General features: G+C 42.0%; 1 protein-coding gene across 1 annotated transcript in view; it reads right to left on the reverse strand.

Moving 5' to 3' along the window:
• Positions 1 to 27,986, reverse strand: part of ADAMTS17 (ADAM metallopeptidase with thrombospondin type 1 motif 17) — a 179,507-nt gene that overhangs the window by 56,881 nt on the left and 94,640 nt on the right. Inside the window, exons 9-14 of the mRNA XM_070953589.1 lie at positions 12,714 to 12,854; positions 11,139 to 11,289; positions 8,913 to 9,014; positions 7,367 to 7,512; positions 4,084 to 4,250; positions 1,813 to 1,940 (exon numbers count right to left, since the gene is read on the reverse strand). Coding sequence (XP_070809690.1) covers positions 1,813 to 1,940; positions 4,084 to 4,250; positions 7,367 to 7,512; positions 8,913 to 9,014; positions 11,139 to 11,289; positions 12,714 to 12,854 — 835 coding nt within the window. The remainder of the gene's footprint in view (positions 1 to 1,812; positions 1,941 to 4,083; positions 4,251 to 7,366; positions 7,513 to 8,912; positions 9,015 to 11,138; positions 11,290 to 12,713; positions 12,855 to 27,986) is intronic.

Here is a 27,986-nt window from a genome sequence, read left to right on the forward strand (position 1 = left end):
ACTAAGAAGAAATTTCCTGCCAGTTAGAACAATTAATCAGTAGAACAACTTGCCTCCAGAAGTTGTGAATGCTCCAACACTGGAAGCTTTTAAGAAGATGTTGGATAACCATTTGTTAGAAGTGGTGTAGGGTTTCCTGTCTAAGCAGGACTAGAAGACCTCCAAGGTCCCTTCCAACTCTGTTATTTTCTATTCCTGACAATGAGAACAATGCATCAGTGGAATGACTTGCCTCTAGAAGTTGTGAGTGCTCCATCACTGGAGGTTTTCAAAAAGAGATGGGCAGCCATTTCTCCAGAATAGTATAGGGTCTCTTGCTTGAGCAGGGGATTGGACTGGAAGACCTCCAAGGTCCCTTCCAACTCTATTATTCTATGTTCTATGTTAACTTCACCACTCTGCTTTCATAAATGAGTGTTTCATGGCTGCCGAATCCACCATGTCTGCAAAATTATGAACAGGCAACTTCCCTGGATCGCAGGGATTTTGTCAGAGTTCTCACCACAGAATCTAAACATGTCCACCAGCACACTGGCAGAGCATAGGATTCCTATGTGTAGAAAGTGCTGGGTTAAGACACTGATATTTTCTGGGTTTTTTAAAAACAAAATAACGTAATTAGTGATATGAACTTTGAGATTTTTTCCAATGGATTCAATAGGTCAACCAGCCATCTGCTGAGCTGAGGGAAGGCACTTCCTACGTTTGACATTCTGTCTCCCCTAGTCACTGCAAGAGATTTCTGTGGGACCAGGTTGGGCTTCCTGTCTTGGACATGCCAATGTAATGTGCAGGTTGATAAAGGTACTTGCCATCATTCTGTTTCCTGTACTAGTTCCCCACCCCAAAACACTGAATTTAGCAGAGCAACACTGCCAGTCTCTCATCAACAGGGAATTCAAGATGTTTCTCCTCTAAGAAACTCCTCTTTGAGTTCAAATGAGGGACCTTCAAAGAAAAGCAAATCTAGGGTATCCGTAGTGACCATGATTTTGCTATCCCAAAATTCCTCCTGAATTGTAATAGGTGCCAAACCTCAATTTTGCAAAGGTTTTCTATATACAGTATTTTCCATCATGTTTAATACAAAGCTCAAAGCATTTTTTGAAACTCTGGTTCTTAGTGCTTGGTTCTTAATGCCTTCCAATTTATAATGAAACTATTAAAAGATAACACCCATTTCTAAAGGTAAAGGTTCCCCTCGCACATATGTGCTAGTTGTTCCCGACTCTAGGGGGCGGTGCTCATCTCTGTTTCAAAGCCGAAGAGCCAGCGCTGTCCAAAGACGTCTCCATGGTCATGTGGCTAGCATGAATCAATGCCAAAAGGCTCACGGAACGTTGTTACCTTCCCACCAAAGGTGGTCCCTATTTTTCTACTTGCATTTTTTACGTGCTTTCGAACTGCTAGGTTGGCAGAAGCTGGGACAAGGAACGGGAGCTCACCCCATTTCACGGCACTAGGGATTCGAACTGCTGACCTTTCGATCGACAAACTCAGTGTCTTAGCTGCTGAGCCACCGAATCCCTTTTCTATTTCTATCCATTTCTTGCACATAGCAAAAAATGACAAAAAATTTTGAAATCCTACAATGAGGACATATAGCAACTGAATGTCTGTATCAGTTTTTTTTCCATCTAGAAGTAAGGGGAATAGTTACTTACTTTATTCCATAGCTACAGCCTTGCATTTTTTCCATAAATACGATTAAACTATTTGCTTTCAGTGGCCATCCTTTTCATGAAACTCAGGATCACAGTATATTTAGATGTTAGTTCAGATGAAATAGCGAACAATAAAAAATTACTCCACCTGGCACTTGCCATGAACACAGAGGTCAGTCTCATAAGGTCCACAGGGTGTACCATCAATGACCCTATCGGACACCAACACAGGAGAGTCTTTCCCAAATGGAGAGCAATATAGCTCACAAGGTTTTTCTGAAAGAGAAACAACAGATGATGTTACCCAGTTCAGGTCACAAAACGTCTACAAGAAAACCACTGAGCTCAGAGAGCACCAAAGATTCCACAGTTGAACCCAGAGCTACAAATATTCTCTTCTATTGTAATAACAACAGAGGAATAGAATAGAATAGAGTAGAGTAGAGTAGAGTAGAGTAGAGTAGAGTAGAGTAGAATAGAATAGAATAGAATAGAATAGAATAGAATAGAATAGAATAGAATAGAATAGAATAGAATAGAATAGAATAGAATAGAATAGAATAGAATAGAATTCTTTATTGGCCAAGTATGATTAGACAGAAGGAATTTGTGCGTAAGCTCTCAATGTACATACAACAATAGTGATAAGCAACAAAGTTATAGTCATAAGAAGATAAGGGGATAGGTAATAGGGAAGATGAGAATAATGATGATAATATAGAATAACAGAGTTGGAAGGGACCTTGGAGGTCTTCTAGTCCAACCCCCTGCTTAGGCAGGGAACCCTATACCACTTCAGACAACATCTTCTTAAAAACTTCCAGTGTTGGAGCATTCACAGCTTCTGAAGGCAAGTTGTTCCACTGGTTAATTGTTCTTACTGTCAGGAAATTTCTCCTTAGTTCTAAGTTGCTTCTCTCCTTGATTAGTTTCCACCCATTGCTTCTTGTCCTGCCCTCAGGTGCTTTGGAGAATAACTTGACTCCCTCTTCTTTGTGGCAGCCCCTCAGATATTGGAGCACTGCTATCATGTCTCCCCTAGTCTTTCTTTTCATCAAACTTTTCATTAAACTAGTCCTTCTTTTCATTAAACTAGAGATACCCAGTTCCTGCAACCGCTCTTGATATGCTTTAGCCTCCAGTCCCCTAATCATCTTTGTTGCTCTTCTCTGCACTCTTTCTAGAGTCTCCACATGTTTTTTACATCATGGCGACCAAAACTGGATGCAGGATTCCAAGTGTGGCCTTACCAAGGCCTTACAAAGTAATACCCTTATGGGATTTTAAATTTGATCAACACCAGAAGCCTAACGGACTAGACCAAACAATATTTGGTTGTCTGATGTATGTTTCCCAAGGGACTGTTACGTTGAAATCAAGAAATTGGAAAAAAAATTACACAATACTGAGATTTGCAAGTAGAAACTATAAAGAGTGAAAAGTTTATATTCTTTTCTATTTACATGTATAAGTATTTTGACTGAGTAGTACTTTTTGCTTTGGCTTCAATGTAGCATCTGAGATCTCTTTCTGTCAATTTCTCTTCTTGATTCCTCAAGAAGGCTTGTGATATTGAATGGACTCAAACCCACAACAAGCTTTCTCAAAACCCAGTATTATCTTGCAAAACAAGTGCTCAGAGATTCTTGGACTTCCATGAATATAGTTTAGAACGGGAGTCAGCAACCTGCGGCTCTGGAGCCGCATGTGGCTCTTTCATCCGTCTGCTGCGGCTCCCTGTCGCTCAAAATATGCGTCACAACTGCCAATGTGCGACACCCACTGATACGCAATTTATTAAGCTTTTTGACCCCCGGTGGGCCAATCATAGATAAATCCAAGAAAAGAAAAGTTTCAGAAGAAAACAGAATCTTTAATTCAACTATATATGCTAGTTTTGTGGCTGCTCAGGAAATAGGCACTGGAAGAGTTTTGTGGCTCCCAGTGTTTTCTTTTCTGTGGGAAATGGGTCCAAATGGCTCTCTGAGTGTTTAAGGTTGCCGACCCCTGGTTTAGGAAGATTTCCTTTCTGAGGCCTCGGAGAAATTCAGAAGCTGAAGGATAGCAAAGAAATAGGAGCAATATTTCACCTATGGACTTTCATCTTCATCATCTGGCCTTCTAAAGAGCAGTCAGGGTTGATCTCCTCTAGGACTGACCAGTTTGATCATCTTGCAGTCCAAGGGACTCACAGGAGTCTTCTCCAGCACCAGAGTTCAAGGCTTCAATTCTTTGGTGCTTAGCCTTTCTTATGGTCCAACTTCTAGATTGTGCATTGAGTACCAAACAAACGATGACTACCGGGATAAATTTTTGACATCAAAATGCGTTGAGTACCAAATTTGATGAGTTTCAAAGCAGTTGAGTACCAAGGTACCACTGTCTACAAAACATAGTGTTTTCATCTGCTGAAACTTACCATCCACGATGACAGCCGTCCATAAACTTTTCTTCTTGTTGGTCGAGCGGTCCTGAGATTGACACTGTTGGTCTCGGAAGGTGGACACTCCTCTAGGACACGGCAAGTTTTCACACACAGTGTGTTCCACACTTGCTCCTTGGCAGTTCTTCCCTCCAGGGCCAGGCCTGTTAAGGGAGAAAAATATAGACAGCTTGCATTGGTTTCTATCCCATTATCCACAAAAGATTGATGACAGTGGTGAAATCCAAATTTTTTTACTACCGGTTCTGTGGGCATGGCTTGGTGGGCATGGTGTGGCTTGGTGGGCGTGGCTTGGTGGGCGTGGCAAGAGAAGGATACTGCAAAATCCACATTCCCTCCCCACTCCTGGGGGAAGGATATTGCAAAATCTCCATTCCCACCCCACTCTGGGGCCAGCCAGAGGTGGTATTTGCTGGTTCTCCGAACTACTCAAAATTTCCGCTACCGGTTCTCCAGAACCTGTCAGAACCTGCTGGATTTCACCCCTGGTTGATGGGATACTTTGTAAATAGAGCTTCTTTTTGGACTGTTTTGAAAAGAAAACACAAATTCAAAGAAAAAAAAAAAAAAAGGATTTCCTTTGAGATGAATTTGACTTCTGGTGATTTCATACACCTTTCTGAAAACATCCATACGGACTAATGAGAATAGCAGCCAGGACAGGGGGTAAAAAAAGGCAATAAAGACAATAAATCAGGACTTAAAACTACAGAGGGCACAATTCATTCAGGTACGGTCATCCTACCTACCAGAGATTGAAAATGAAGAAGTGCTTCACATTTAATACAAACTTGTTTATTTTACATTTTTGAGGCAATTGACAAACCGGAATCCGGTGCTCTTTCCAAACTTGTGCGTTGAAATTTGAAATATTGTTTAGTGATTTAAAACACACACACAACTCATATTGCGGAAGATCTGTATCAACAAAAGATGAATTCGCGAAAACCAGGACTGCAAATAGCCAAAGTGGCAAGCAAAAAATGGGTGATGCACAAAGTATGTAAAATACATCTTGCAAATGCTTTTAAGCGACTCGGTTTAGTAAAGAAAGAAGGGGCCAAACGGAATTTATGAATGGAAAAATGAGCAACTAAAAGAAGCTGAGATTGGCAATGCTGACTGTCCTTAATGCAGATTTACAGCCACTGATCATCTGTCCTCAAATCACATTCAGATCCACAAGTTTTACACACACACACACACACACACACACGTATATGTATATGTATATGTATATGTATATGTATATGTATATGTATATGTATATATCTATTTTCTTACTTCTTCGTAGGGTTTATGTGTGTTTTTCCTCTAGCCAAGTTTTCCCTACGTAACCAAGGTTTTTCTGCAGCACCAGCTCAGTAGAATCACATCCACTCGATTCTGGGCTTTTTTCCTTTCTAGCAGCTAGCAAGCTCTTCCTGCTAGGTGGGAGACCTATATAGATCTATTTCTAGCTCGTTTGCTTTCATCAGTAGGCCACACCCATATCTTATGTATCCTCCCTGTAAAGGTATAGTATCTATATAGTATCTTGCTATACTAAAGGTATAGTATCTATATAGTATCTTGCTAGCTGCTAGAAAGGAAAAAAGCCCAGAATCGTGTGTGTGTGTGTGTGTATGTGTGTGTGTGAGTGTGTGTATATACATATACATATACATATACATATACATATACATATACATATACATATACATATACATATACATATACATGCATACATACATACATACATACATACATACATACATACATATATGTATGTTATACGCACTTAAGTTTTAAAACAGTCTTAGCTGAGATCGGTAGAGATTTTTTCTGAAGCTTGAATGTAGAACAGAACCATTTTTCAAGAGAGGCTCACAATAACACTTTCCAAACTGTGCCAATTATTCATGGCAGCGATACAGAAGTGGTTTTCCATACTTTCATTCAGGATGTTTTTTTTAAACATCCCAATCCAACTGACACCCTTGGGATTGACTAGTGGCCTCCCATTCAGGCGCTAATAAAATCTGACCTTGCTTAGCTTTTTCAAGATCAGCCAAGGTCATCTGCTAAAATGCAGAGAAGATTTACCAGTCCTAGGAAAGCAAAATGCTTTGGAGGGGGATACTTTGTGACTGACAAACACAATGTGGCCAAGTGCTTACAACGTGCTCTCCAAAAATCATCTGTCAGCCCTTCAAGATAGTCCAGGCAGGAAGCCATGAGTTCTAACCCTACCAATATTGAAAGGTTACATTAACAAAAACTTGCAAATCTGAACGCCTTTCTCAGCTTTCCCCACTGGTACTTTTCAGAGAACCAAGGGAGGGGGGAGAGTCTCTTTCTAAGATGCTTTCCACTCTCCCATTCCTTCTGTGGGCTGAAATATCTCTTGTCTGACCCCGGTCTAGGCTGTCAATAAAAAAAAATCTAGTCAACTAAAATTCAATACTAAATTGGGACTAGATAAGGGTCAATGGAATTCAAGAGGAGTTGGACTTGGATAGTTTGTGGCAATGTAACGACTCTAAGCTGATGGCATGTTTAACTCCACCCCTCCCCAGCTCTGTCTGCTCTTCGCCTACATTTTGTTAAGTGTAGTGAGTAAGTGAGAGTGAGTAACTGAGTAACTAAGAGTCAGTAAGTGAGATTTAACTGAGTGGTGAAACGGCTTTCAAATAATAGCTGTGATGGAGACGGGTGTGGTTTGACTTATCCAGAAAATAGCTGCCATTCTGAAACATACAGGAATGAAAACTAAGAAGACTGTTCTTCGTTTTAAGTCCAGACTCTCCAAATGCTTTCTATTGTTTGAAGTACAATTCCAAGTAAAACACTGGGCTTCAGCCTTTACCATGCTTTCTTTTAATTTTCTAAAAATACCTCTGGCCCAAAAGCCTTATTGTAAATAAAAGCAATGGTGCTTTACAGCATGATTGTCCACTATTAAAATCTCCTCCTCCTCCTCCTCCTCCTCCTCCTCCTCCTCCTCCTCCTCCTCCTCCTCCTTCTTCTGCTTCTCCTCCTCCATCTCCATCTCCATCACCATCACCATCCACATCTCCATCTCCATCTCCATCATCTCCTTCTCCCTCCTCCCTCCTCCTTCCTTCTCCCTTTCTTCTTCTTGAACAGGCACCATATCAGTTACTCCTGAATTAGGTAGCAGAGAAGCAGTTGGGCTGGGCTTCCTATGAATACATCTTTCAATGCATCCCTTACATGCCTTAAAGGTTTAGATTTTCATTGGAATGAGTCAACTTACGGAGGGTTGTCACATTTGCGTTGCCTGAATCTGGCTCCAGTTTCACACGTCCGGCTGCACATGCTCCATTGACTCCAGATACTCCAATCACCATCAATGTGTTCAGGGATGGGGGTTTTACTGACACACTCCCCCATTCGGCACCACTAGAATGAAAATAGAAAAATCTTGGTTTGGCTAGTTGAGAACTGCGACGCTTCTCATCGTTCCTATCACCCATCTCCTCCCACTTATGACTGTATGACTGTAACTTTGTTGCTTGTATCCTTATGATTTGTATTGATTGTTTCCTAGTATGATTTGATTACTTATTTGTACCCTATGGCTATCATTAAATAAAAATAAATAAATAAGTAAATAAACTTTATTGTCATTGTATGTGTATACACAGTATACACATACAACAAAATTTACTTGACCCCCAAAGACCAGGTCCCACACACATAATCCCCAAACACACTCCCACCCACCACAATTCCCCACCCCTAAACCACCCAAACATCCACCCAACAGACCAAGTAATGCTGTCCAACAGCTCACTGATGGTGGCCCTTTAGTTCATTGTTGATTGCAATTAGAGCTCTGGGATAAAAACTACTCAGAAAACGTGTGGTCTGAGTTTTAGTTGTTCTGTATCTTCTGCCAGAAGGCAACAGTCTAAAAAGATTGTAAGCAGGATGGGAAGAGTCTCTGAGAATGTTATGCAACTTCCTCAAACAGCGAGATGCGAAGATGTCGTCCAGGGCTGGTAGCTGGAGCCCAATGATATTCTGGGCAGTTTTAATGATTCTCTGTAGAGCTTTTTTGTCCACTACAGAGCTGCTCCCATACCATGCAAGAATGCCGTATGTCAGGACACTCTAATGGTGCTGCGATAGTAGGACAGAAGTAGATGCTGAGATAGATTTATCTTCCTGAGCATTCTCAGGAAGTACAGCCACTTCTGTGCCTTCTTCACAAGCATGTTAGCATTCATAGTCCATGAGAGGTCCTCCGAGATATAAATGCCCAGAAATTTAAAACTACCCACCCTCTCCACCTCCTCACCATTTATGTACAGTGGTAGATGTACATCTCTCTTCCTCCTGAAGTCAGTTATAAATTCTTTAGTTTTTGTGGTGTTAAGTGTGAGATTATTTTCATTACACCACAATGTCAGCCCTTGTATTTTCTTCCTGTAAGCAGACTCATTGTTCTTATTAATGAGCAAGTTCTAGTGTTGTACCTTATGATTCTTGACGATGTATTTTTTTTTTTATGTTATGAGAGCTTATGCACCAAAGACAAATTCCTTGTGTGTCCAATCACACTTGGCCAATAAAGAATTCTATTCTGTTCTGTTCTGTTCTGTTCTGTTCTATTTTTCCTATAAGGAATAATATAGTGAGTCATAAGGCAGCCGACATGGGCAAGTTCTAGCTTGTGCATTTCTAGCTTGTGCATTGAGTACCAAACAAACTACGAGTACCGGGACAAAATTTTTGCATCAGAATGCGTTGAATACCAAATTCTACAAAGTAGAGTTGATTTTCTCCAGAGGTTCTACCTTGTCAGCCCCACATTCTGTCCCGTCCAAAGGAGGATCCAGTTTGGTTTTACAAGAAGCATCTCCTTCCACAAGGCACCAGAGACCAGCGCACATCAAATGCTGTCAGCAGAAAGGAGGAAAAATTACATTTACTGTGTCCAGAGATGCCACTATTGCAAGGAAAAAGGCCCAAAGCTTTGTTAAACCCCTCCACATTGAGCGTTATCTGATTTATTTTTTAGTTTTTACAAATACATTTTTTTAAAAAAAAAATCTGCATGGAATAACTAACCATGCACCAAACAACCAAGCACATCCTCAAATTCCTCTACATGTTGTGGTCCGCCAGCAGCCCGCAGAGCTAGCAGTCGAGTCGGACAGTGTGGAGGCTGGGGAGGACCATGGGCCAGTCCTGGAGTCTGGGGAAGGTCTGGATGAGAGCTCTGTGTCTGAGGCAGAGATGGGGCCAGGGCCATCTGGGAGTGATGTGCGGACTCCAGAGCTCCCAGAGTCGGACAGCAGAGAGGAAGAGGAACAGGAGGAGCCTGTTCCTAGTGCACGCATGCGCAGAGCTGCCAGAAGGCAAGAGCAGCTTAAGCAAAAAGGATGACTCGGGAGAAAGGCCAGATGATTGGCCCCTCCCAGAAGGCTTAAAAGAGAAACAGAGGCACTTGGGCCTTTTGCAGGAAAGCAACGTTGCTAACTCTGTTTCCAGTCGGCATCTCTTGTTTGTTTCTGAGGAAGCTTCCACCGAGGAAGACAAACTCATTTCTCCCTGGAAAAATCATTGGAAAAGTTCTTTATTTTAGCCCCTTGTCCCAGGACAATCTTTCAAGACATACTTTCAGAGATTCTGTCACTAAGAACAGGTTTGCTAGCCCTCAAGAAACACAAGTTAACTTGCTTTCTCTCTGAAGAAAGAGAGGCTCCTGTTTTTCATATTGCTTAAGGAGCTTGCCAGGATCAACATAAATAAAATAGAAGAACAGTTAGGATTTGAAACTCAGGCACACAATCTAAGCTTTTTATTACTTTGGCACATCTTTTTATGCAATAGGGAAAAGTAGAAAAAGTACAACTTATTCTCGTATCAGATGGTAGGTAGCTGAAATTGTTACGATAAGAAAGATGGAGGAACTTTTGAATCAAATGGCTGTGCTAAACCAAGAGTACACAACTTTTCCAAGACTCCTGGGAACAGAATGGCGGGTGGGCAATACACCCATATAAAGTCACTTTGGTAACTATTTTTTTTTTTTAATTTTATTTATATGCCGCCCTTCTCCGGAGACTCAGGGCGGCTTACAATGCGTTAAGCAATAGCCTTCATACTTTTGTATATTTATCCAAAGTCAGATTATTGCCCCCACAAACTGGGTCCTCAATTTACCTACCTTAGAAAGGATGGAAGGCTGAGTCGACCTTGAGCCTGGGGAGATTCGAACTTGCAGTAATTGCAGGCAGCTGAATGTTAATAACAGGCTATTAGTCTGCTGCGCCACCAGGCTCAACTTGGGGATGGTTTGGAGACAGGTGGGCAGGATCTATTTTGACTCTCTTTGATTTTTTATGAATCCACTGGCAGCAGTAAAGACCCATAATAAGGCTTCAGCCATTTAGCAATTCACCCTCTGCAGGTTATTTCTTTATTAGTCCAATTTATATGCCGCCCTTCTCCGTAGACTCAGGGCAGCTTACAATGCATTATAGCAATAGCCTACATACTTTTATCTATATACCTGCTTATTAGGGCTTTCGCCCCCCCCTCCCCCAAGCAGTGTTGTTCTATACAAAGCTGGTTTATTGCCCCCACAATCCGGGTCCTCATTTTACCTACCTTGAAAGGATGGAAGGCTGAGTCAACCTTGAGCCTGGTGAGATTTGAACTTGCAGTAATTGCAGGCAGCTGGCAGCTAAGTGCTAGCACTTAACAGCACTTAGTCTGCTCACCACCGAGGCTCTTTAGGTTAAGCAATTAATACATTCTGGTGCGTTACATTCTGACATATTACACAGCAGTTTTTAAAAACAAGGACAGTGTGACATTAAACAATGAAATATTTCTAGTTTTTATATCTTGCAAAAAAAAAAAATTTTTTTTCTCCAAAGCAAAAGGAAGTGTTTCCTATTGTTTTTTTTTTTTTTTTAAGATTGCCCCAGGAAGAAATCTCTGTTCTATAATCCCAGATAATGCTACCATTTTACCAAAAGTTTGTTATCAGTTCTTTTTATGATCCACATTACCTCCATATTCTTACAGAAAGTTGCATTGGTTCCAAAGAGGATCTGGCATTGCTCATCTGCGCTATAATGCATTCCTGGGAGTTTATAAGGTAGGCGGACAGCGTATCTGCTACGTGGGTCTGTTACCAGCAAACAGTTGCTGACTTTGGACCTGGGGAATCAAAAAACAAGTAGATGTGTTTGGTCATCTTTCTTCTAACATACAGTCTGCTAGTAAATTACATTACTTGTTAAGCTACTTTAAATTCACAAAATACCGTTTGGGCCTACCAAGAATGCTAAATGTGGTTTACATTATACAGTAAATTTTACAGCCAACATAAAAAGCACTAGTACATGACTGGCACGGTGGTCTGGAGGTAGAACTCTCGCCTCCCAATCAGGAGGCTGTGAGTTCGATCCTAGGTAGAGGCAGATATTTCTCTCTCTGGGCACAATGAGAATATATCTGCTGAATAAAACTCCGCATTGGTGACAGGAAGGGCATCTGGCCAGTAAACATTCAGCTCCATTCAGTTGCCCAGTCTCCACCCTGCAAGGGAAATTATGAAGTCATTGCCTGGCTAGGTGGCTCAGTGGCTAAGACGCTGAACTTGTCGATCAGAAAGGTCGGCAGTTTGGCGGTTCGAGTCCCTAGTATAGGTCTCCTCTGTGAGCAGGGGGTTGGACTAGATGATCTCCAAGGTCCCTTCCAACACTGTATTATTATTATTATTATTATTATTATTATTATTATTATTATTATTATTATTATTATTTGATGATTAAAAGCACTAGTGTATCAATAAACACCAGGGCATTTCAAAACACCAAAGACCTCTGTGGAAAATTTGCTCTCTTGCTTATCAACAGATTCTGGTGAACAAATATCACATCAGCTCTAAAGGTTGGATAGAAACAGGCAGCGACTTTAGGAATTAAATTGAAAATGATGGTAAGGAGGTAATTGCCACTCAACCTCCTTCCCTCTCCTACACATACTCGGAACGCGATGCCTAATCACACCTTCTCCAGCTATCACATCAAAAAGCAAAATCATGTTCTCCATTTCTTCATTCTACTCAGGGTTGGCAATGGTACAAGGTGTGGAAATGCTGGATGTTGTGACATGATAATGCAAGATAAGTTTTACTAGACAGTACAGAGGGGAGGTAGGTCCTCCGCTGAGCTCAGATTGGCTCAAAGATTGAGGGAGATCACTGGAGAATCTCAGGTTTCTGTTATTTTTGCCAACACTCGCTAAAACACAGAACCAGATACTTATTCCCAACTGAAAGAGCCATTCAGAAGCACCCTGACGTATTTCTATGGTTGCAAAATACGGGCAGGATTTGAAGTAAAAAAAAAATGACAGCAACTCCAGGACACTTTTCAAGAAGTTGTCAAGACGCTGACATTTGGCCATCATAAAAACTTCTGTTCTCCTGCCAATAATTGTTCTGAAGGCCGGGATGCAAAAGCAGATCCAGTTTACCTTCAGTAACCCATCACTGAGAATTGTTCCTTATTTCAACAGAGAAGATAAAAGACTATTGATTACGATTCAAATGTTTTGCAGTTAGCAAATACTCTTACTTTAAAAACTTTTCAAGGTCATCTCGGCTGCAGGAAGACCAGGATAGGTCACTGGGATTTCTGCCCTTCACCCATTCTCCAGACATGATGTGAGATCTCCCAGCGCAGGACACGTGGTCGTCGTCATGACTCATACCCATGCTAAAAGAAGAGAGAAGAGAGGAGAGAAAGGGAGGGAGAGAGGGAGGGAGGTAGAAAGGAAGAGAGCAAGAGAGAGAGAGAGAGAGCAAGAAAGAGAGTGAGAGAGAGAGAGAGGAAGGAAGGAAGAGAGAGAGAGAGGAAGACAGGAAGAAAGAGAGAGAGAGAAAGGGAGGGAAGGGAGGGAGGGAGAGAGGGAAGAAGGAAGGAAGGAAGGAAGGAAGGAAGGAAGGAAGGAAGGAAGGAAGGAAGGAAGGAAGGAAAGAAGGAGCGCATAGGTAAACAAACACTGTGCCTATGATCTGTAGATTCTTAATCTTTTTTAAAATAATATAACAAAATACTTTTGTATAATATAACAAAAACAAAACAAAATACTTGAAAGTTGGCAGACCCAAAGCCCTGGAAAAGAGATTTTGAGTCAGATAACCTAACCAGCTGCTAGCTTAAGAGCCTCACATAGTTTGTGTATTGGAGTTATTCAAAGAGTGTGTTACAGAATGAGAAATATTCTGAACCGAAGAAGCTTCTTGGATGAGAAGCAAAACGTCTTCAAGGAAAAAACAACAACAACAAGGAAGTCCAGTTGCCTTTGGAAAAAGCATCTTTGGGACAACCATGACCTGAGTGACTGAGAATCTCCATAGACGTAAAGGAAAATCATATGGGTAAAATGAGGACCCGGTTTGTGGAGGCAATAAGCTGACTTTGTATAAATATATATACAAAAGTATGAAGGCTATTGCTTAACGCATTGTAAGCCGCCCTGAGTCTCCGGAGAAGGGCGGCATATAAAAATAAAATCAAATAAAAAATAAAATAAAATAAATTACTGAAACTGATCAGGGATGATCCGGTTGGTGGGCCTTCTTGATCTAAAGCAGCATATGGCAGCCATAACATAATAGGAGAAGACATTACATATGTTTCTATTGAAAAGCGAAATAGCTTGTTAACAGCTGGAAGCCCAGTGCCTCAACAGATGTGCATTCAGGAATACCCAGACCTCTTCATTCAGTGAAAGGCTCATAAACCTCACTTAAACAATGCCTTGGTGTTTTGCGCACAGAGCTCTTGTGGTTGAGGTCATGTAATCCCTTCCTGAAATGAGCTGCTTTTTTTAAAAAAGGGGGAATTCTGGGAAAACTGCTCCCGTGAGCCATTTACAAAGCCCTCTCTGTCTTCAGACTCAAAAGGCTAAAATAAGTGGGAAGTGCGAGGAATGTTAGTAATTGCCTTTAGGTTGCCCGGCTCTATTCAAGGAGGATATAATATTCTCAAGGCTGTACAGTTCATTAAAATGTTAATTGATGCTAGTTAACTTGTCCGTATTGCTTTGACCGAAAGGAACCCTTCTTGCAGGGATTGGGTCTGGCTAGTCTAGAGAAAAGAAGGATTAGGGGTGTCATGAAAGCAATATTCCAGTATTTGAGGGGCTGCCACAAAGAAAACAGGGGGGGGGGGGTTGTCAGCTTATTTTCCAAAGCACCAGAAGGCAAGACAAGAAACAATGAATGGAACCTAATCAAGGAGAGAAGCAACCTGGAATTGAGGAGAAACTTCCTAACAGTGAGAACAATTAACCAGTGGAACATTTTGCCTTCAGAGGTTGTGGGTGCTTCATCACTGGAGGTTTTTAAGATAAGATCGGACAGCTGTTTGTCTGAAATGGTATGGGACAGTGATAGCTAACCTTTTTTCCATCCTGTGCCAAAAGCGGGAGGAATGCGGGGGATCGCGCGCACGGATAGCTACACCCATAATTCAGTGCCCCTCTGTGCCCTGCCCTCCGTGCATGTGTGCGTGACCCCCCATGCTCCCCCCACTTTTGGTACAGTGGGCCTGGAAGGGCCATTTTTTGCCCTCTCCAGGCTCCAGAGAGTTTCTAGGAGCCTGGGGAGGGCGAAAACGGCCTTCCCCACTCCCCAGATGCCAGAAACAGCCCGTTTCCTGACTTCCAGTGGGCCCGGAAGGCCCGAAAATCAGCTGGCCAGCGTGCGCATGTGCGCTGAAGCTGTGCTAGGGCAAGCTTGGGTGCCCACAGATATGGCTCCGTTTGCCACCTGTGTCATGCGTCCCATAGATTCGCCATCACGGGTATAGGGTCTCCTGATTAAGCAAGGGGTTGGACTAAGGTCCCTTCCAGCTCTATTCTGATTGATTGATTCTCTCAGGACTTCTCTACAAATAGAATCTGCATTCTACTCATATTTTACTGGAAGGGCTCCAGAAATAGGATACAAGAGCAGCTTTCCAGAGATCTCAGATTTGAATCTTTTGCTTTGATTACACCCCTACCTTTTTGGAAAAATTAAACCTAAATTCAATACTTTCTGTTGTTTGATATTCCCAAAGAGGATTTCCTGAAATGGGATGGGATTATTATAACAATGTCTGACTTTCCCACGCAGCCCATTCTCCTTCTCCTTCTCCTTCTCCTTCTCCTTCTCCTCCTTCTTCTCCTTCTTCTTCTTCTTGCACAAAGCAATTCATAGCTAATTTCACCAGGTTTGGGAACTAAAGATAGCTAAAATGTCCGTGCTGGTGCAGCTGTTATAAAAACTGAACGGAGGAATTCATTCATTCGTTTGCGACGCTATCCAGATACCTTTTCCATGGACGGATATCAAATATAGGCAATCCTCGACTTACGACCTCAACTGAGCCCCAAATTCCTGTTGCTAAGTGAGATATTTGTTAAATGAATGGTGTCCAATTTTATGACCTTTCTTGCCACAGCTAGTAAGTGAATCACTGCAGTTGTTAAGCTAGTAAGATGGCTGGGAAGTGAATCTGGCTTCCTCATTGCTTCCTGATGGCTTCCTCATTCCGCAATTACCAGTGGAACAGCTTGCCTTCAGAAATCATGGGTGCTCCATTCACTGGAGGTTTTTAAGACTGGACAGCCACTTGTCTGAAGTAGTATAGGTTCTCCTGCTTGAGCAGGGGGCTGGACTAGAAGACCTCCAAGGTCCCTTCCAGCTCTATTCCATTCCATTCCGATTTTTCTTCTCTTCTCTTCCTATCCCCATTCTATTCTATTCTATTCTATTCTATTCTATTCTATTCTATTCTATTCTATTCTATTCTATTCTTCATTCCATTATTCTATTCTATTCTATTCTATTCTATTCTATTCTATTCTATTCTATTCTATTCTATTCTATTCTATTCTATTCTATTCTATTCTTCATTCCATTATTCTATTCTATTCTATTCTATTCTATTCTATTCTATTCTATTCTATTGACTTTACTTCTCAGAAGGTCACAAAAGGTGATCAAGTGACCTCGGGATGCTGCAAATATAAATATGAACCAGCTGTCAAGCATCTGGATTTTGATCACATTGGCATGGAGATGCTGCAATATAAATGTGAAAAAATTGGTCATAAGTCATTTTTTTCAGTGATGCTGCAACTTCGAATGGTCACTAAGCTAACTGTCATAGGTCGAGGATTATGTATTATGTAGTATTATGCATTATTATGTATTATGACTCTAGAATCCAAAGCAGGAGAGAAATTTTCCTGCTAGTTGCTTAATTAACGGAATCTATTTTCAGACACGATTCTTCAGAGTTCCTTAGAACCAGTGGTGAAATTCAAATTTTTTTTACTACCGGTTCTGTGGACGTGGCATGGTGGGTGTGGTGTGGCATGGTGGGCGTGGCTTGGTGGGTGTGGCAGGAGAAGGATACTGCAAAAACTCCATTCCCTCCCGACTCCTGGGGGAAGGATATTGCAAAATCTCCATTCCCACCCCATTGGACTCCTGGACTCACGGCTGTCTTTAGAAGAGCATATGACGGCCGTGGCCAGGGGGACTTTTTATCAGGTCCGCCTGATTCACCAGTTGCGTCCCTTTCTGGATCGGGACTCGTTAAATACGGTCACTCATGCTCTTGTTACTTCCCACTTGGACTACTGCAATGCTCTCTACATGGGGCTCCCCTTGAGGAGCACCCGGAGGCTCCAGCTGGTCCAGAATGCGGCCGCGCGGGTGGTTATGGGAGCGACGTGGCGCTCCCATGTGACCCCCCTCCTGCGCGAGCTGCACTGGCTCCCGGTGGTCTTCCGGGTGCGCTTCAAGGTTTTGGTTACCACCTTTAGAGTGCTCCATGGCATCGGACCAGGGTATCTACGAGACCGCCTTCTGCTACCAATAGCCTCTCACCGACCAGTACGCTCCCATAGAGAGGGGCTCCTCAGGGTGCCGTCGGCCAAACAGTGTCGACTGGCGGCCCCCAGGGGGAGAGCCTTCTCTGTGGGGGCACCTACCATCTGGAACGAGCTCCCCCCAGAGATATGGAAGATCCCGGACCTGCGCACGTTTCGCCGTGCTCTCAAAACTTTTCTATTTCAGCAAGCTGGCCTGGCCTAACTCCCCTCTTTTAAATTCTTAAATTTTAAATTTTTGAATTCGTGATTTTATAAATTGGGTGTTTTAATCTGTGTTTCGGCCGAAATATTTAATAATTTTAAGGGATTTTTAATATTTGTATTGTCTGTATTTTATCTTGGCTGTTCACCGCCCTGAGTCCTTCGGGAGTAGGGCGGTATAGAAATTTGATTAATAAATAAATAAATAAATAAATAAATTGGGGCCAGCCAGAGGTGGTATTTGCCAGTTCTCCGAACTACTCAAAATTTCTGCTACCAGTTCTCCAGAACCTGTCAGAACCTGCTGGATTTCATCCCTGCTTAGAACAGATTAAAGAAATACATTAAAGCGACATACAGTAGGTCTAGCTGTCTATGGACTCAGAGATTCAGTCATCCAGGCCAAGGTTGTCCCAAAGACGCTTTTCAAAAGACAGCTGGAATTTCTTGTAGTTTGTTTGTTTTTTTGAAAAACATTTTGCTTCTCATCCAAGAAGCTTCTTCAAAACTTCTTCAGAACTCATCCAAACTTCCTGGATGCAAAGCAAAATGTTTTCAAAAGAAAAGAAAAAAACCCAAGGAAGTCCAGTTGCCTTTTGAAAAGCACCTTTGGAACAGTAGGTCTAGCTTAAATTTCTCCCCTCCCCTCCCCCCCAACATCCTATACAGTATTGGACTACAACTCCCATAACCCTTGCCCAACATCTGGCTGGAGAAAGCTGGCTTAGCTTCCAGACTAATGGACTCACCCCAAACCTCACTAGAATCAGCATTCTGCTTGATGAGAACATGCAGTTATAACTAACATAAACCTTTCTTTGTCTTATTAAAACAGTATTTCCCCTCTTAGGGCCATCTCGAAACTCCACCCAGTGCCACAAAGCCCTTTTCCCATCCCAATAAAACATTTATGGTTGGCTGTTTGGAAACATTCTACTTCTTCTTCTTCTTTTTTTTTTTTCCCCTTTTGGTCAATGTGCCTAAAATAAAATTTGGGGGGAAAAAAACCCAACTCGAAAGCTACAGCTTAAAATAAAGCTACAATAAAGCTTTGAAGAAAGACAGATAAAGAGCTGCAGTGTTCTCTAGGACAGCTGGCTGGGGAATTCTGGGAGTTGAAGTCCTCCAGGCTTAAAGTTGCCAAGGTTGGAGACCTCTGCTCTAGGATAAGGTAAAGGTAAAGATTCCCCCGCATATGCGGGTTAGTCGTTCCTGACTCTAGGGGGCGGTGCTCATCTCCGTTTCAAAGCCGAAGAGCCAGCACTGTCCAAAGATGTTGCCATGGTTATGTAGCCGGCATGACTAAACACCGAAGGCGCACAGAGCGCTGTTACCTTCCCACCAAAGGTGGTCCCTATTTTTCTACTTGCATTTTTTACGTGCTTTCGAACTGCTAGGTTGGCAGAAGCTGGGACAAGTAACGGGAGCTCACTCCATCACGCGGTGCTAGGGATTTGAACTGTTGAACTGCTGACCTTCTGATTGACAAGCTCAGCGTCTTAGCCACTGAGCCACCGCGTCCCTTACTATATCTAGGATATATCCTTAATATATCTAGGATATATCCTTAATATATCTAGGATATATCCTGCTATATGGACGGAACTTGGCAGATATTCTTCCAAACCAGAAAGTCCCTTCTAGTCATATCACATCTTTTTGACTAATTTTTCTTGTCCTCGGTGGAGCTAAACATTAGGAATTTTTACGGGTGTTTCATACTGAAGCGGTATTAACTGGAAAGAAGCCAGTGGCTGAACTGATTCAGCATGTTAAAACTATTCCACTTGCCTAAGCGGCAAATCTTCAGGTACCCATGGATGAGCCTTTATAACCAGGGACTTGAATTTGGACTTCACGGCAGGGAGTCGAGAGGCTCATTCAGGATCACCCGAGGTCACTTGACAGAACTCTCTTCAGATTTCACTTTGCAAAAGCTAAAAGCTGCTGGCAAGCAGGATGAAGACCTTTAGATTAGCCTGGCCACATCCCAATATTAACAGCCTGGCTTTCTAAATTAGCTGGATTGAAACAAAGCATTGTTTGTGGCCCGATGTGCTTCAAATTTCTCTCGCTCTCATCATTGGAAGCAGGGATTTGGACCAAGGATGCCTTCCTGAAGTTAGGTTAAAGTTACATCAATCCTTAACCTTTTCTAGGTACGGTACTGGCCAAAATTGTGGAAACCTTTTGGGAACAGTGTATTTTCTAAAACTAGCTAATAACACCACTTTTTTTTTTTGAGTAGTACCCTAAATGTATATATCAATGGAAAGATAATTGAATCAAGCAATGTAATAACTTTTATGAAGGATTTGCTATTAGAATAGCAGTTACAGTATAAAGAAGAAAAGTGAAACACGTAGAAAAAACGAGATATACAAAAATTATCACCATGTCAGTTAATACTTAGCTGGGTAACCTTTAGCATGATTTACGGCCTTACAATTTCTTCCCATGGAGTGAACCAAGTCTTTGAGTTCTGCAGTTGTTATAATGCGAAACCAAGATTGATTGAATGATTGCTTCTATGAACTGGGTTTTATTGCTGGGTCGCTTCTGACTAACAAGTCTCTTTAGTCGGCTCCATCGATTTTCAATTGGGTTAAGGTCTGGGCTATTCCCAAGCCATTCCAGCAGTGGAATAGGATTATCTTGAAACTCTCTCTCTCAAAAAAGTGGTGTTATTAGCCATCAAACCTCAAAAATACATTTTTCCCAAAAGGTTTCCACAATTTTGGCCACTACTGTAGGTTCTGGAAATTGAAGAGCTCTTATATCATCTAGACTTGTCTCAGTCTGGGGAGATTGTGGGGAAGGAGGTCTTGTGCATGTTTGATGCCTGATTGGCTGTTTTATTTCTGTTTCTGAATTAGCCAGAAGTTCTTTTCCACCCTACACATTCCTTTCCTTCTTCTAAAATGGCAGTCTTCCAATATTTGAGGGCTGGTCACAGAGAAGAGGGAGTTGACCTAAAGGGTGTGAGTGTAGGACAAGAAGCAATAGATGGAAACTAATCAAGGAGAGATCCAAGCAGAATTAAGGAGAAATTTCTAGATATTTAGGACAATTAATGAGTGGAATGGCTTGCCCCCTGGAGTTGTGGGTTCTCCATCACTGGAGGTTTTCAAAAATAGATTTGTCCAGAATGGTGTAGGTTCTCCTGCTTCAGCAGGAAGATCCCTTAGGACTCTTCCAGCCTTACAATTCTATATTCTATAAGGACTTAAGGTCTGCAAAACTATTTTGCAACAGAGAGATACAATTGGACTTCTGAAATGAGTAGACTCCATCCTACATGCTGAATGGAACTGTGAGTTCTTTTTGAAAGAATCCAGTCCTGACAATTTTAAGTTGAAATCCAAAACATTGCCAAGCTGGAAAAAGATACTGCTTCAAACCATCTCATATGTTCTTGCCTGCAAAACTAGAAAGCATTTGTTCCAAAAAAACTATAACAAAGGATATCTCCAAATTATGGGCTTTTAGCAAGACGGATATTTTGTTTGGCTCTGATAACAACCTCGTTTCTTCCAGAATCACAGAGTTCATCTATTCTCCTTGAAACCCACAATTTACACGCACCCTTATTATTCACTTCAGTGGCAAAAGGCTGCCAACGTTGGCAGGCATAAAATAGAAAATTGACAGTGGTGAAGAACAGAGGGATACAATCAGACCACGTGAGGTACTAATATCACTCTATAAAGCCCTAGTATGAATGCACCTAGAGTACTGCATCCAGTTTTGGTCACCACACTATAAAAAAGATGTTGAGACTCTAGAAAAAGTGCAGAGAAGAGCAACCAGGATGGTTAGGGGACTGGAGACTAAAACATATGAAGAATGATTACATGAACTGGGCATGGCTAGTCCAGTGAAGAGAAGGACCAGGGGAGACATGACAGTAGTCTTCCAATATCTGAGGGGCTGCCACAGAGAGGAAGGGGGTCAAGAGCCTTGGTAGTACAGTGGTCTAAAGCACCCTGTTATTAAGACCAGCTGCCTGCAATTACTGCAGGTTCGAATCTCGCCAGGCTCAAGGTTGACTCAGCCTTCCATCCTTTCTAAGGTAGGTTAAATGAGGACCCAGTTGTGGGGGCAATAAGCTGACTTTGTATAAATATACAAAAGGATGAAGGCTATTGCTGAGCACATTGTAAGCCGCCCTGAGTCTCCGGAGAAGGGCGGCATATAAATCAAATTAAAAAAAAAAAAAAAAAAAAGCTCTTTTCCAAAGCACCTGAAGGCCAGACAAGGAATAATGGATGGAAACTGACCAAGGAGAGATTCAACCTAGAAATGAGGAGGAACTTTCTGACAGTGAGAACAATCAACCCATGGAACAGAAGTTGCCTTCGGAAGTTGTGGGAGCTTCATCACTTGAGACTTTCAAGAAAAGATTGGACTGCCATTTGTCTCCTGCTTGAGCGGGGGGTTGGACTAGATGACCTATAAGGTCCCTTCCAACTCTGTTAATCTGTTAAAGTAGTGCCTTGAATTCTGTCCTGCATCCTATCAGTTCTTGATTGGTTTCCTTCCTTTTCATCGCTATTTACACGAGTGGTTTCTCCTCCACACTTCTTTATTCAATTGCAGATAGGTGACTGGACTGCTCCTCTAGAACCCACCAATCTAAAATCTATCAGTCTAGTTTCCTCAAACAACTCCTTACGCATTTCTCTAATCCAGAGGTCTTCAAGCTTGGTAGCTTTAAGACTTGTGGACTTCAACTCCCAGAATTCTCCAGCCAGCATAGTTGGGAGCTGAAGTCCACAAGTCCACAAATCTTAAAGCTGCCTGGTTTGAAGACCTCTGCTGTAATCCAGGGTTTCTCAACTTTTGAGATTTGAAGATGGGTGGATTTATAATTCTCAGAATTCTGGGAGTTGAAGTCCACCCATCTTCAAGCTGCCAAGATTGAGAAACATTGCTCTCACGCTTTCATGGAAACGACAGCTTGCCTCCATGCCAGCTACGCAACCTTCGTTTTAAGTGCATCTTGCAGAGTTTTACTTTGAGACACTAGCACTGCCTGGAAAACTCTTAACTGTGCTGAAACTTGGGGAGAACAGCAGCCAACAGTCATCTTCATTCAATCAACAGTTTTGTGGCTCAGCAGTCTGTCCCTACTCAAGTTCATTTTGCTGAGTAAACCAAAGACACATTAAATAGCCAGCCTACAATGAGCTGGCAAAACCAACCATTATTTTGTGCCAGAAAGATTCTGGTTCAACCTACAGTCACCTCGGCGAGCGATCAACTCTTTCAACCAATGACGCAAGTCCAAGGAGGCTAAGAATTCTTGCTGTGCAATCTTTGTGAAGAGTGTTTCATTTCATCCCACATTTTCATGGTTTCCAGCAGCACTTCCCAAGTGTCTGACTGAATTGGAATCCAAATTGTCATCATCTTCTTCTCCTTCTCCTTCTCCTTCTCCTTCTCCTTCTCCTTCTCCTTCTCCTTCTCTCCTCCTCCTCCTCCTCCTCCTCCTCCTCCTCCTCCTCCTCCACCTCCTCCTCCTCCTCCTCCTCCTCCTCCTCCTCCTCCTCCCTCTCCCTCTCCTCCTCCTCCTCCTTCTTCTCCTCATGCTTCCCCAAATTTTGTATTGGAATTCTTGGCTGAACAATGTTAGAACTTCCACTGGAGTATATGAGCTAGAGAAGGTTTTGCCTAAATATAAAGGCAAATTTTGTAGCTCTGTTTAAAAAGAAAAACAAACGAGACCGAAATATGATGGAACTGATTTATAACTGAGGGAAGGCAACACTGAGATGGATCAGAAAGATGTGTAATTATGCACCCCTAAAACTGGATAAATGACAGTGCCTATAAATGTGGATGCAAAATTAGTAAAAACTGAAATTCTGGTTTTCATAAAGATGGACAGTTTTATAGCTATCTCTGGTCTGGGTGTATTTCTTCTTGATGAAAGAAAGCCTAAGAGCTAAAAGGAACAGGATTAGTTGAGAATAAATGTGTCAATTATTTATGACAATCTACTATAGATTCCCTCTTTGTTCCATAGTCTAACAGGGACCAAACAGAAGGGCAGCTGTGCCTGAGCAACTGGATCTTTATTTGTAGATGAGAACAAATTTGTCTCAAAAGATTCTTTCTCTATTTACTGAGAATAGAATAGAATAGAACAGAAAAGAATATTACTTTATTACAAACATAGACCAGCAACAGACATCACTGTTTACAATATATTAAAAAATAGTACTGACATTAATAGTGGATAATAACATCCCTGTTAAGAAAATACATGTTCTCAAACAGTTAGAGAACCGATAGTTCGGAGAACCGGTAAATACCACCTTTGGCTGGCCCCGCTCTATCTATTCTCTGCCTCCCAAGTCCCAGCTGATTGGGAGGAAATGGGGATTTTGCAGTATCCTTCCCCTGGAGTGGGGTGGGAATGGAGATTTTACAGTACCCTTCCCCTGCCACGCCCACCAAGCCATGCCATGCCCACCAAGCCACGCCCACAGAACCAATAGTAAAAAAAATTGAATCTCACCACTGGTATGTGAGTAAATATAATTTTCCAAAAATTGTTAGAGATATCCCAAAAATTGGCACAAGTTGACAGCTATCATTCTATAACCAATTTTTTTTTTCTTGTGGACATTGCAGCCACACAGAATTTTGCCACTGCATGCGTGACAGCCAGGTTTGAGTCCTGGAGGAGAAAGCCTTCGTAAAAATTGTCTGCCCTTGGCAATCTCTCTAACAAGGGAAGAATATACACTGACCTATAAACTCTGTATAACTCAAAGTACAATAAAACATGTGAGATATCTTTGACCCATTTTCTGAGGGTTAAGTGAGTTTGGCTTTGTACAAAGACTCAGATCTAAGCCAGGCCTTGTTTCTCTTTTGTTATGATATCCATCTCAACCCACATTTGAGATTAATAAAAAGGATTGGTGTTTATGCCCCGAGAAAAAGAAACAACAAAATAGACTGATTAAGAATTAGGGATATGAAGAAGCTCCCCTGAGAAAGTTTTCTCCTGAAACTCTTCGCTTTCTTGGAAATTCTGCTGGATGTTTCCAAGGAACAGAGGTCTCCAATGCTGCCCAAGAGTTTTGTTTTATGGGAAGCTGTTGTTCTATTTGGAAGGGTATCCTTTCCATCCACATCCAGAAAAAATATTGTTTCTAGCATTGCAGTTTAGAATTGAGAATAGATAATGCATCTGGAACTGTTCATCTTGAAGTTAAGAAGTTAAAACTATCTCTGAATATCACTGAACTCAAAGAATAAACATTGTTGTTTGCAGGATATGGTCACCAAAGTCAAGATTTTGGACTCAACTTTATGCAGCCAAAGCTTCCTCTGTTGTTGTTTTTAAAATCTGCATCACAAATGTGTTGTGTATCAACAAACAAACAATAGCAACCCAAAAAGCAGATGGAATCAATCACAATGTTGCAGATACCATCTTGACTCTTTTACCACACCCTGGAGACCTTGAGAAGGAAGGTTTTTTTTAAAGGAGTCGGAAAATAGATGTATGTGGTCAAAAGCTAACCTGAAATAAATCCAGCAGAATTTCCCTCATCCGAAAGACAATTAGGGACACTTTATGAAAAATCACCACAAAGTATGAAACTGCATAGTAAAAAGAAAAAGAAAAACCTCCCAACAGTTCATTTTGACTGTTGTCAGGCTGAGCCCAAATGAGCTCTGAAAAATATGTTTTCAATTATCTATGGGTAGAATAATGAATAATTAAAAGAACAACAACAACAAAAATTTCCACTGTAGAACAGAAATGCCAGAAGATCATAGCAGAGGGGAAGAGAGTAAGACGACTTAAAAGATTCTTTCCGTTGGATCGTGAAATGCAGGGGATAAAACTCGAACCCCCCAAGGAGCTGGACTGAGTGTTGGGACACTTTCAATATCAGAAGCTCTGGAAGAGATGGACTCAAGAAACCGAGAAGGAACTTGTAGGAAATAAGCAAGCTTTACTCAAAAACTGAGACACCAAGACATTATTCTTGTCGGTTAACTTTAGGAGCCGTGATGGTTAGAATGCAGTATTGCAGGCTAACTCTGCTCACTGCCAGCAGTTCGATTTCTCACAAGCTCAGGGTTGACTCAGGCTTCCATCCTTCTGAGGTCAGTAAAATGAAGACTCAGATTGTTGGGCGCAAGAGGCTGACATTTGTAAAGTGCTTAGAGAGGGCTGTAAAGCACTATGAAGCAGTATATAAGTCTAACTGCTATTGCTATTAAAAGCAGAACTTTATTAGAGCCAATATCGCTCCCTTGTTCTGTCTCTTCCTTGTTGTTTTATTGAAGCTGATGCTGAGAAGAAAGATCTGACTGATCCAAGTCAAGTGAATGAAACTTTCATGGACAATTGGAAAAGTAAGGAGGCTGTCATGGAGAACTAGTGTTTAATCAGTAGCCCCCCTTCTCCAGGACAAAATATTCCCATATTTTCCACAGACATTCCTATTTTCTCTCATTCCCATCACCTATAGCCTGAAAGGAAAACATAAAATCTGCAGCCCACAGCTCAAAAGCTTGTGTGCAACCTTGGAATTGCCTCCAAATTGTGCCAAAATTGGGGGAAGTTCTTGAACAGAGAGAGAGGGGGGAACATTCTTCATTAGTGTAATTTTTCAGTAATTGCTTCTTTTGAATTCTTGTAAGTTCCTACCCTCCGATTTACACAGCAACGTCCCACCATCCCTGAGGTCTCAGTTTCTGGCTTGGAGAGAGCATCTTGGGTAGCACTAAAATGTCGCACCAAGTGTCTGGAAAAATTAACCAGATTGTTCTAATGAAGCTGGTTGTGATTCATTCACTAAATCTTGGAGTAGAACAAAGCTTAGTTTTGTGGGCTGCTCAAACTATTGTTGTGGCTTACCAGTGGCCAGAGGATCTGGCAGCAGAGTCGGACAGTGAGGAGGTTGGGGAGGAACATGGGCCAGTCCTGGAGTCTGGGGAAGGCTCTGATGAGGGCTCTGCGTTGCAGGCAGAGAGGGGGCCAGAGCCGTATGCCAGTTATCAGCTGCCTTTGGAGTCAGACATCAGTGAGGTAGACAATCAGCTGGAGCCTGTTCCCAGTGTGAACATGTGTAGATTGCCAGATGAAGGGAACAGCTAAAGAACAAGGGTCGACTTGGGAGTAAGGCCACAGGTGGACGATGAATGGCCTCTCCCAGAGGGAATAAAAGAGGAGTGAAAGGCGAGTGGAGTTTGCAGGAGACAGTTCATTACTACATTCTTGCCAAGTATTGCAGCATCTGAAAGATATCGGCCTGGCCACTCTCCAAGCCTGATAAAGGTCGGTAATTGTGAACTACCTTGAAAGCCTGTGGGAGAGGGAAGACTTTGCTGAAGAGGAATTCACTGTAAATTTAATAAAAGGGGTTTATCGGGACGAGGATTCGGCTTCGTGCTGCTGGGGAAATCTAGGTCAGAACAACTACACCTGTGACTGGGCACACCAGTAAGGAGAGTTGCATCTCACCCATGATGAAATTAGAACATTAAGAAGATGTCCTTGACTTTTCCTTTTAATGCAACAAGGGTCATGCCTCATGTAATCTCTAACCAGCAGAAGCTCAATCCAAAAATCACGAGACTTTCTTTTTTTTTTCTTTTTTTGAAAGATTTAAAGAGGAATTGGAGGAGATACAAGCAGATCCGACAGAAGGAACCACATGGCAAATGCAAGAGACTGGGGAAGAGATTCCTTCAATGGATGCTACAGCGATAGACTTTCTAAATTGACAGCAAACATATGGATTTTAACTGCCTAACTTGGCATATAAATAGGAAATGTTCCCCAAAACAGAAAAAAGGAATATTTCAAACTACACCTGTGAGTGTCACATGACAGTAAGGACAGCTGCATGTCATCCGTATTGAAATTAGAGTGATAAGAGGGTTTATTTATTTATTGTTTTAAATGCAAGAAAGGCCACCTGTGAGCATGAACTGTCATCCGTAATAATCCCCCAGAGAAAATAAGAGAACAAAAGAAGAAACCAAAATAATTCCTCCTTCTGACCTACTCTGTTCTTTGGCTTACCGTCCGTGTTTCAGCCTGAGCTGAGGAAAACCAACGCCTACGAAACCTAAAGAGAAGAAATGGAGGCCTGCCAGCTTGTTGTTTGTTGTGGCCGGGATAATGGACTCTCCTTCTCAATTATCCTGGGCTGTTGCAGGATCCCTTGTGAAGCATAAACAGCTTGTAATGTGCATTACAGGCAAGTCTCTGTACTTCACACATCTGGATAATTTGCAGTTTTGTTTTACTTCCTGTTTGGGGAATTGAGAAGATCAAGCTTGGATGCCCACGTCTATCATCTCCCTCATCCACAGAGAGGTTGTCTTGGGGATGTAATTTGGTCCAGGCCTTCTAAGTGCTGGAGACCGGTTTTGCTCAAGCTTGCTCTGTGTTCCTACAGATTTGAGCAAGACCAAACATCCAGAAACAAATTCCCTAAACAGTCATCAAGATCACCTACTCAGCTAGTGACGAATTGGTGCCAGAAGTGATCGACTAAAAGAAGAAAGGAGAGGCACATCTACTGTGTTTCCCTGAAAATAAGTCCCCGTCTTATATTTTTGAATCCCGAAATAAGCGCTTGGCCTTATTTTCGGGGAGGTCTTATTATTTTGGGGGGCATGGAACAAGACGGGACTCCTCTTGATTTCCAGCTTTGTCTCCCTAACCCTAACCAGAGGAAATTGCAGGAACCGGCTGTGCATGCGTTTAAATA

This window comes from Pituophis catenifer, unplaced genomic scaffold, assembly GCF_029215685.1.
Source record: "Pituophis catenifer annectens isolate HBS135680 unplaced genomic scaffold, rPitCat1.0.hap2 SCAF_14, whole genome shotgun sequence".
In the NCBI taxonomy this organism is placed as follows: domain Eukaryota; kingdom Metazoa; phylum Chordata; class Lepidosauria; order Squamata; family Colubridae; genus Pituophis; species Pituophis catenifer.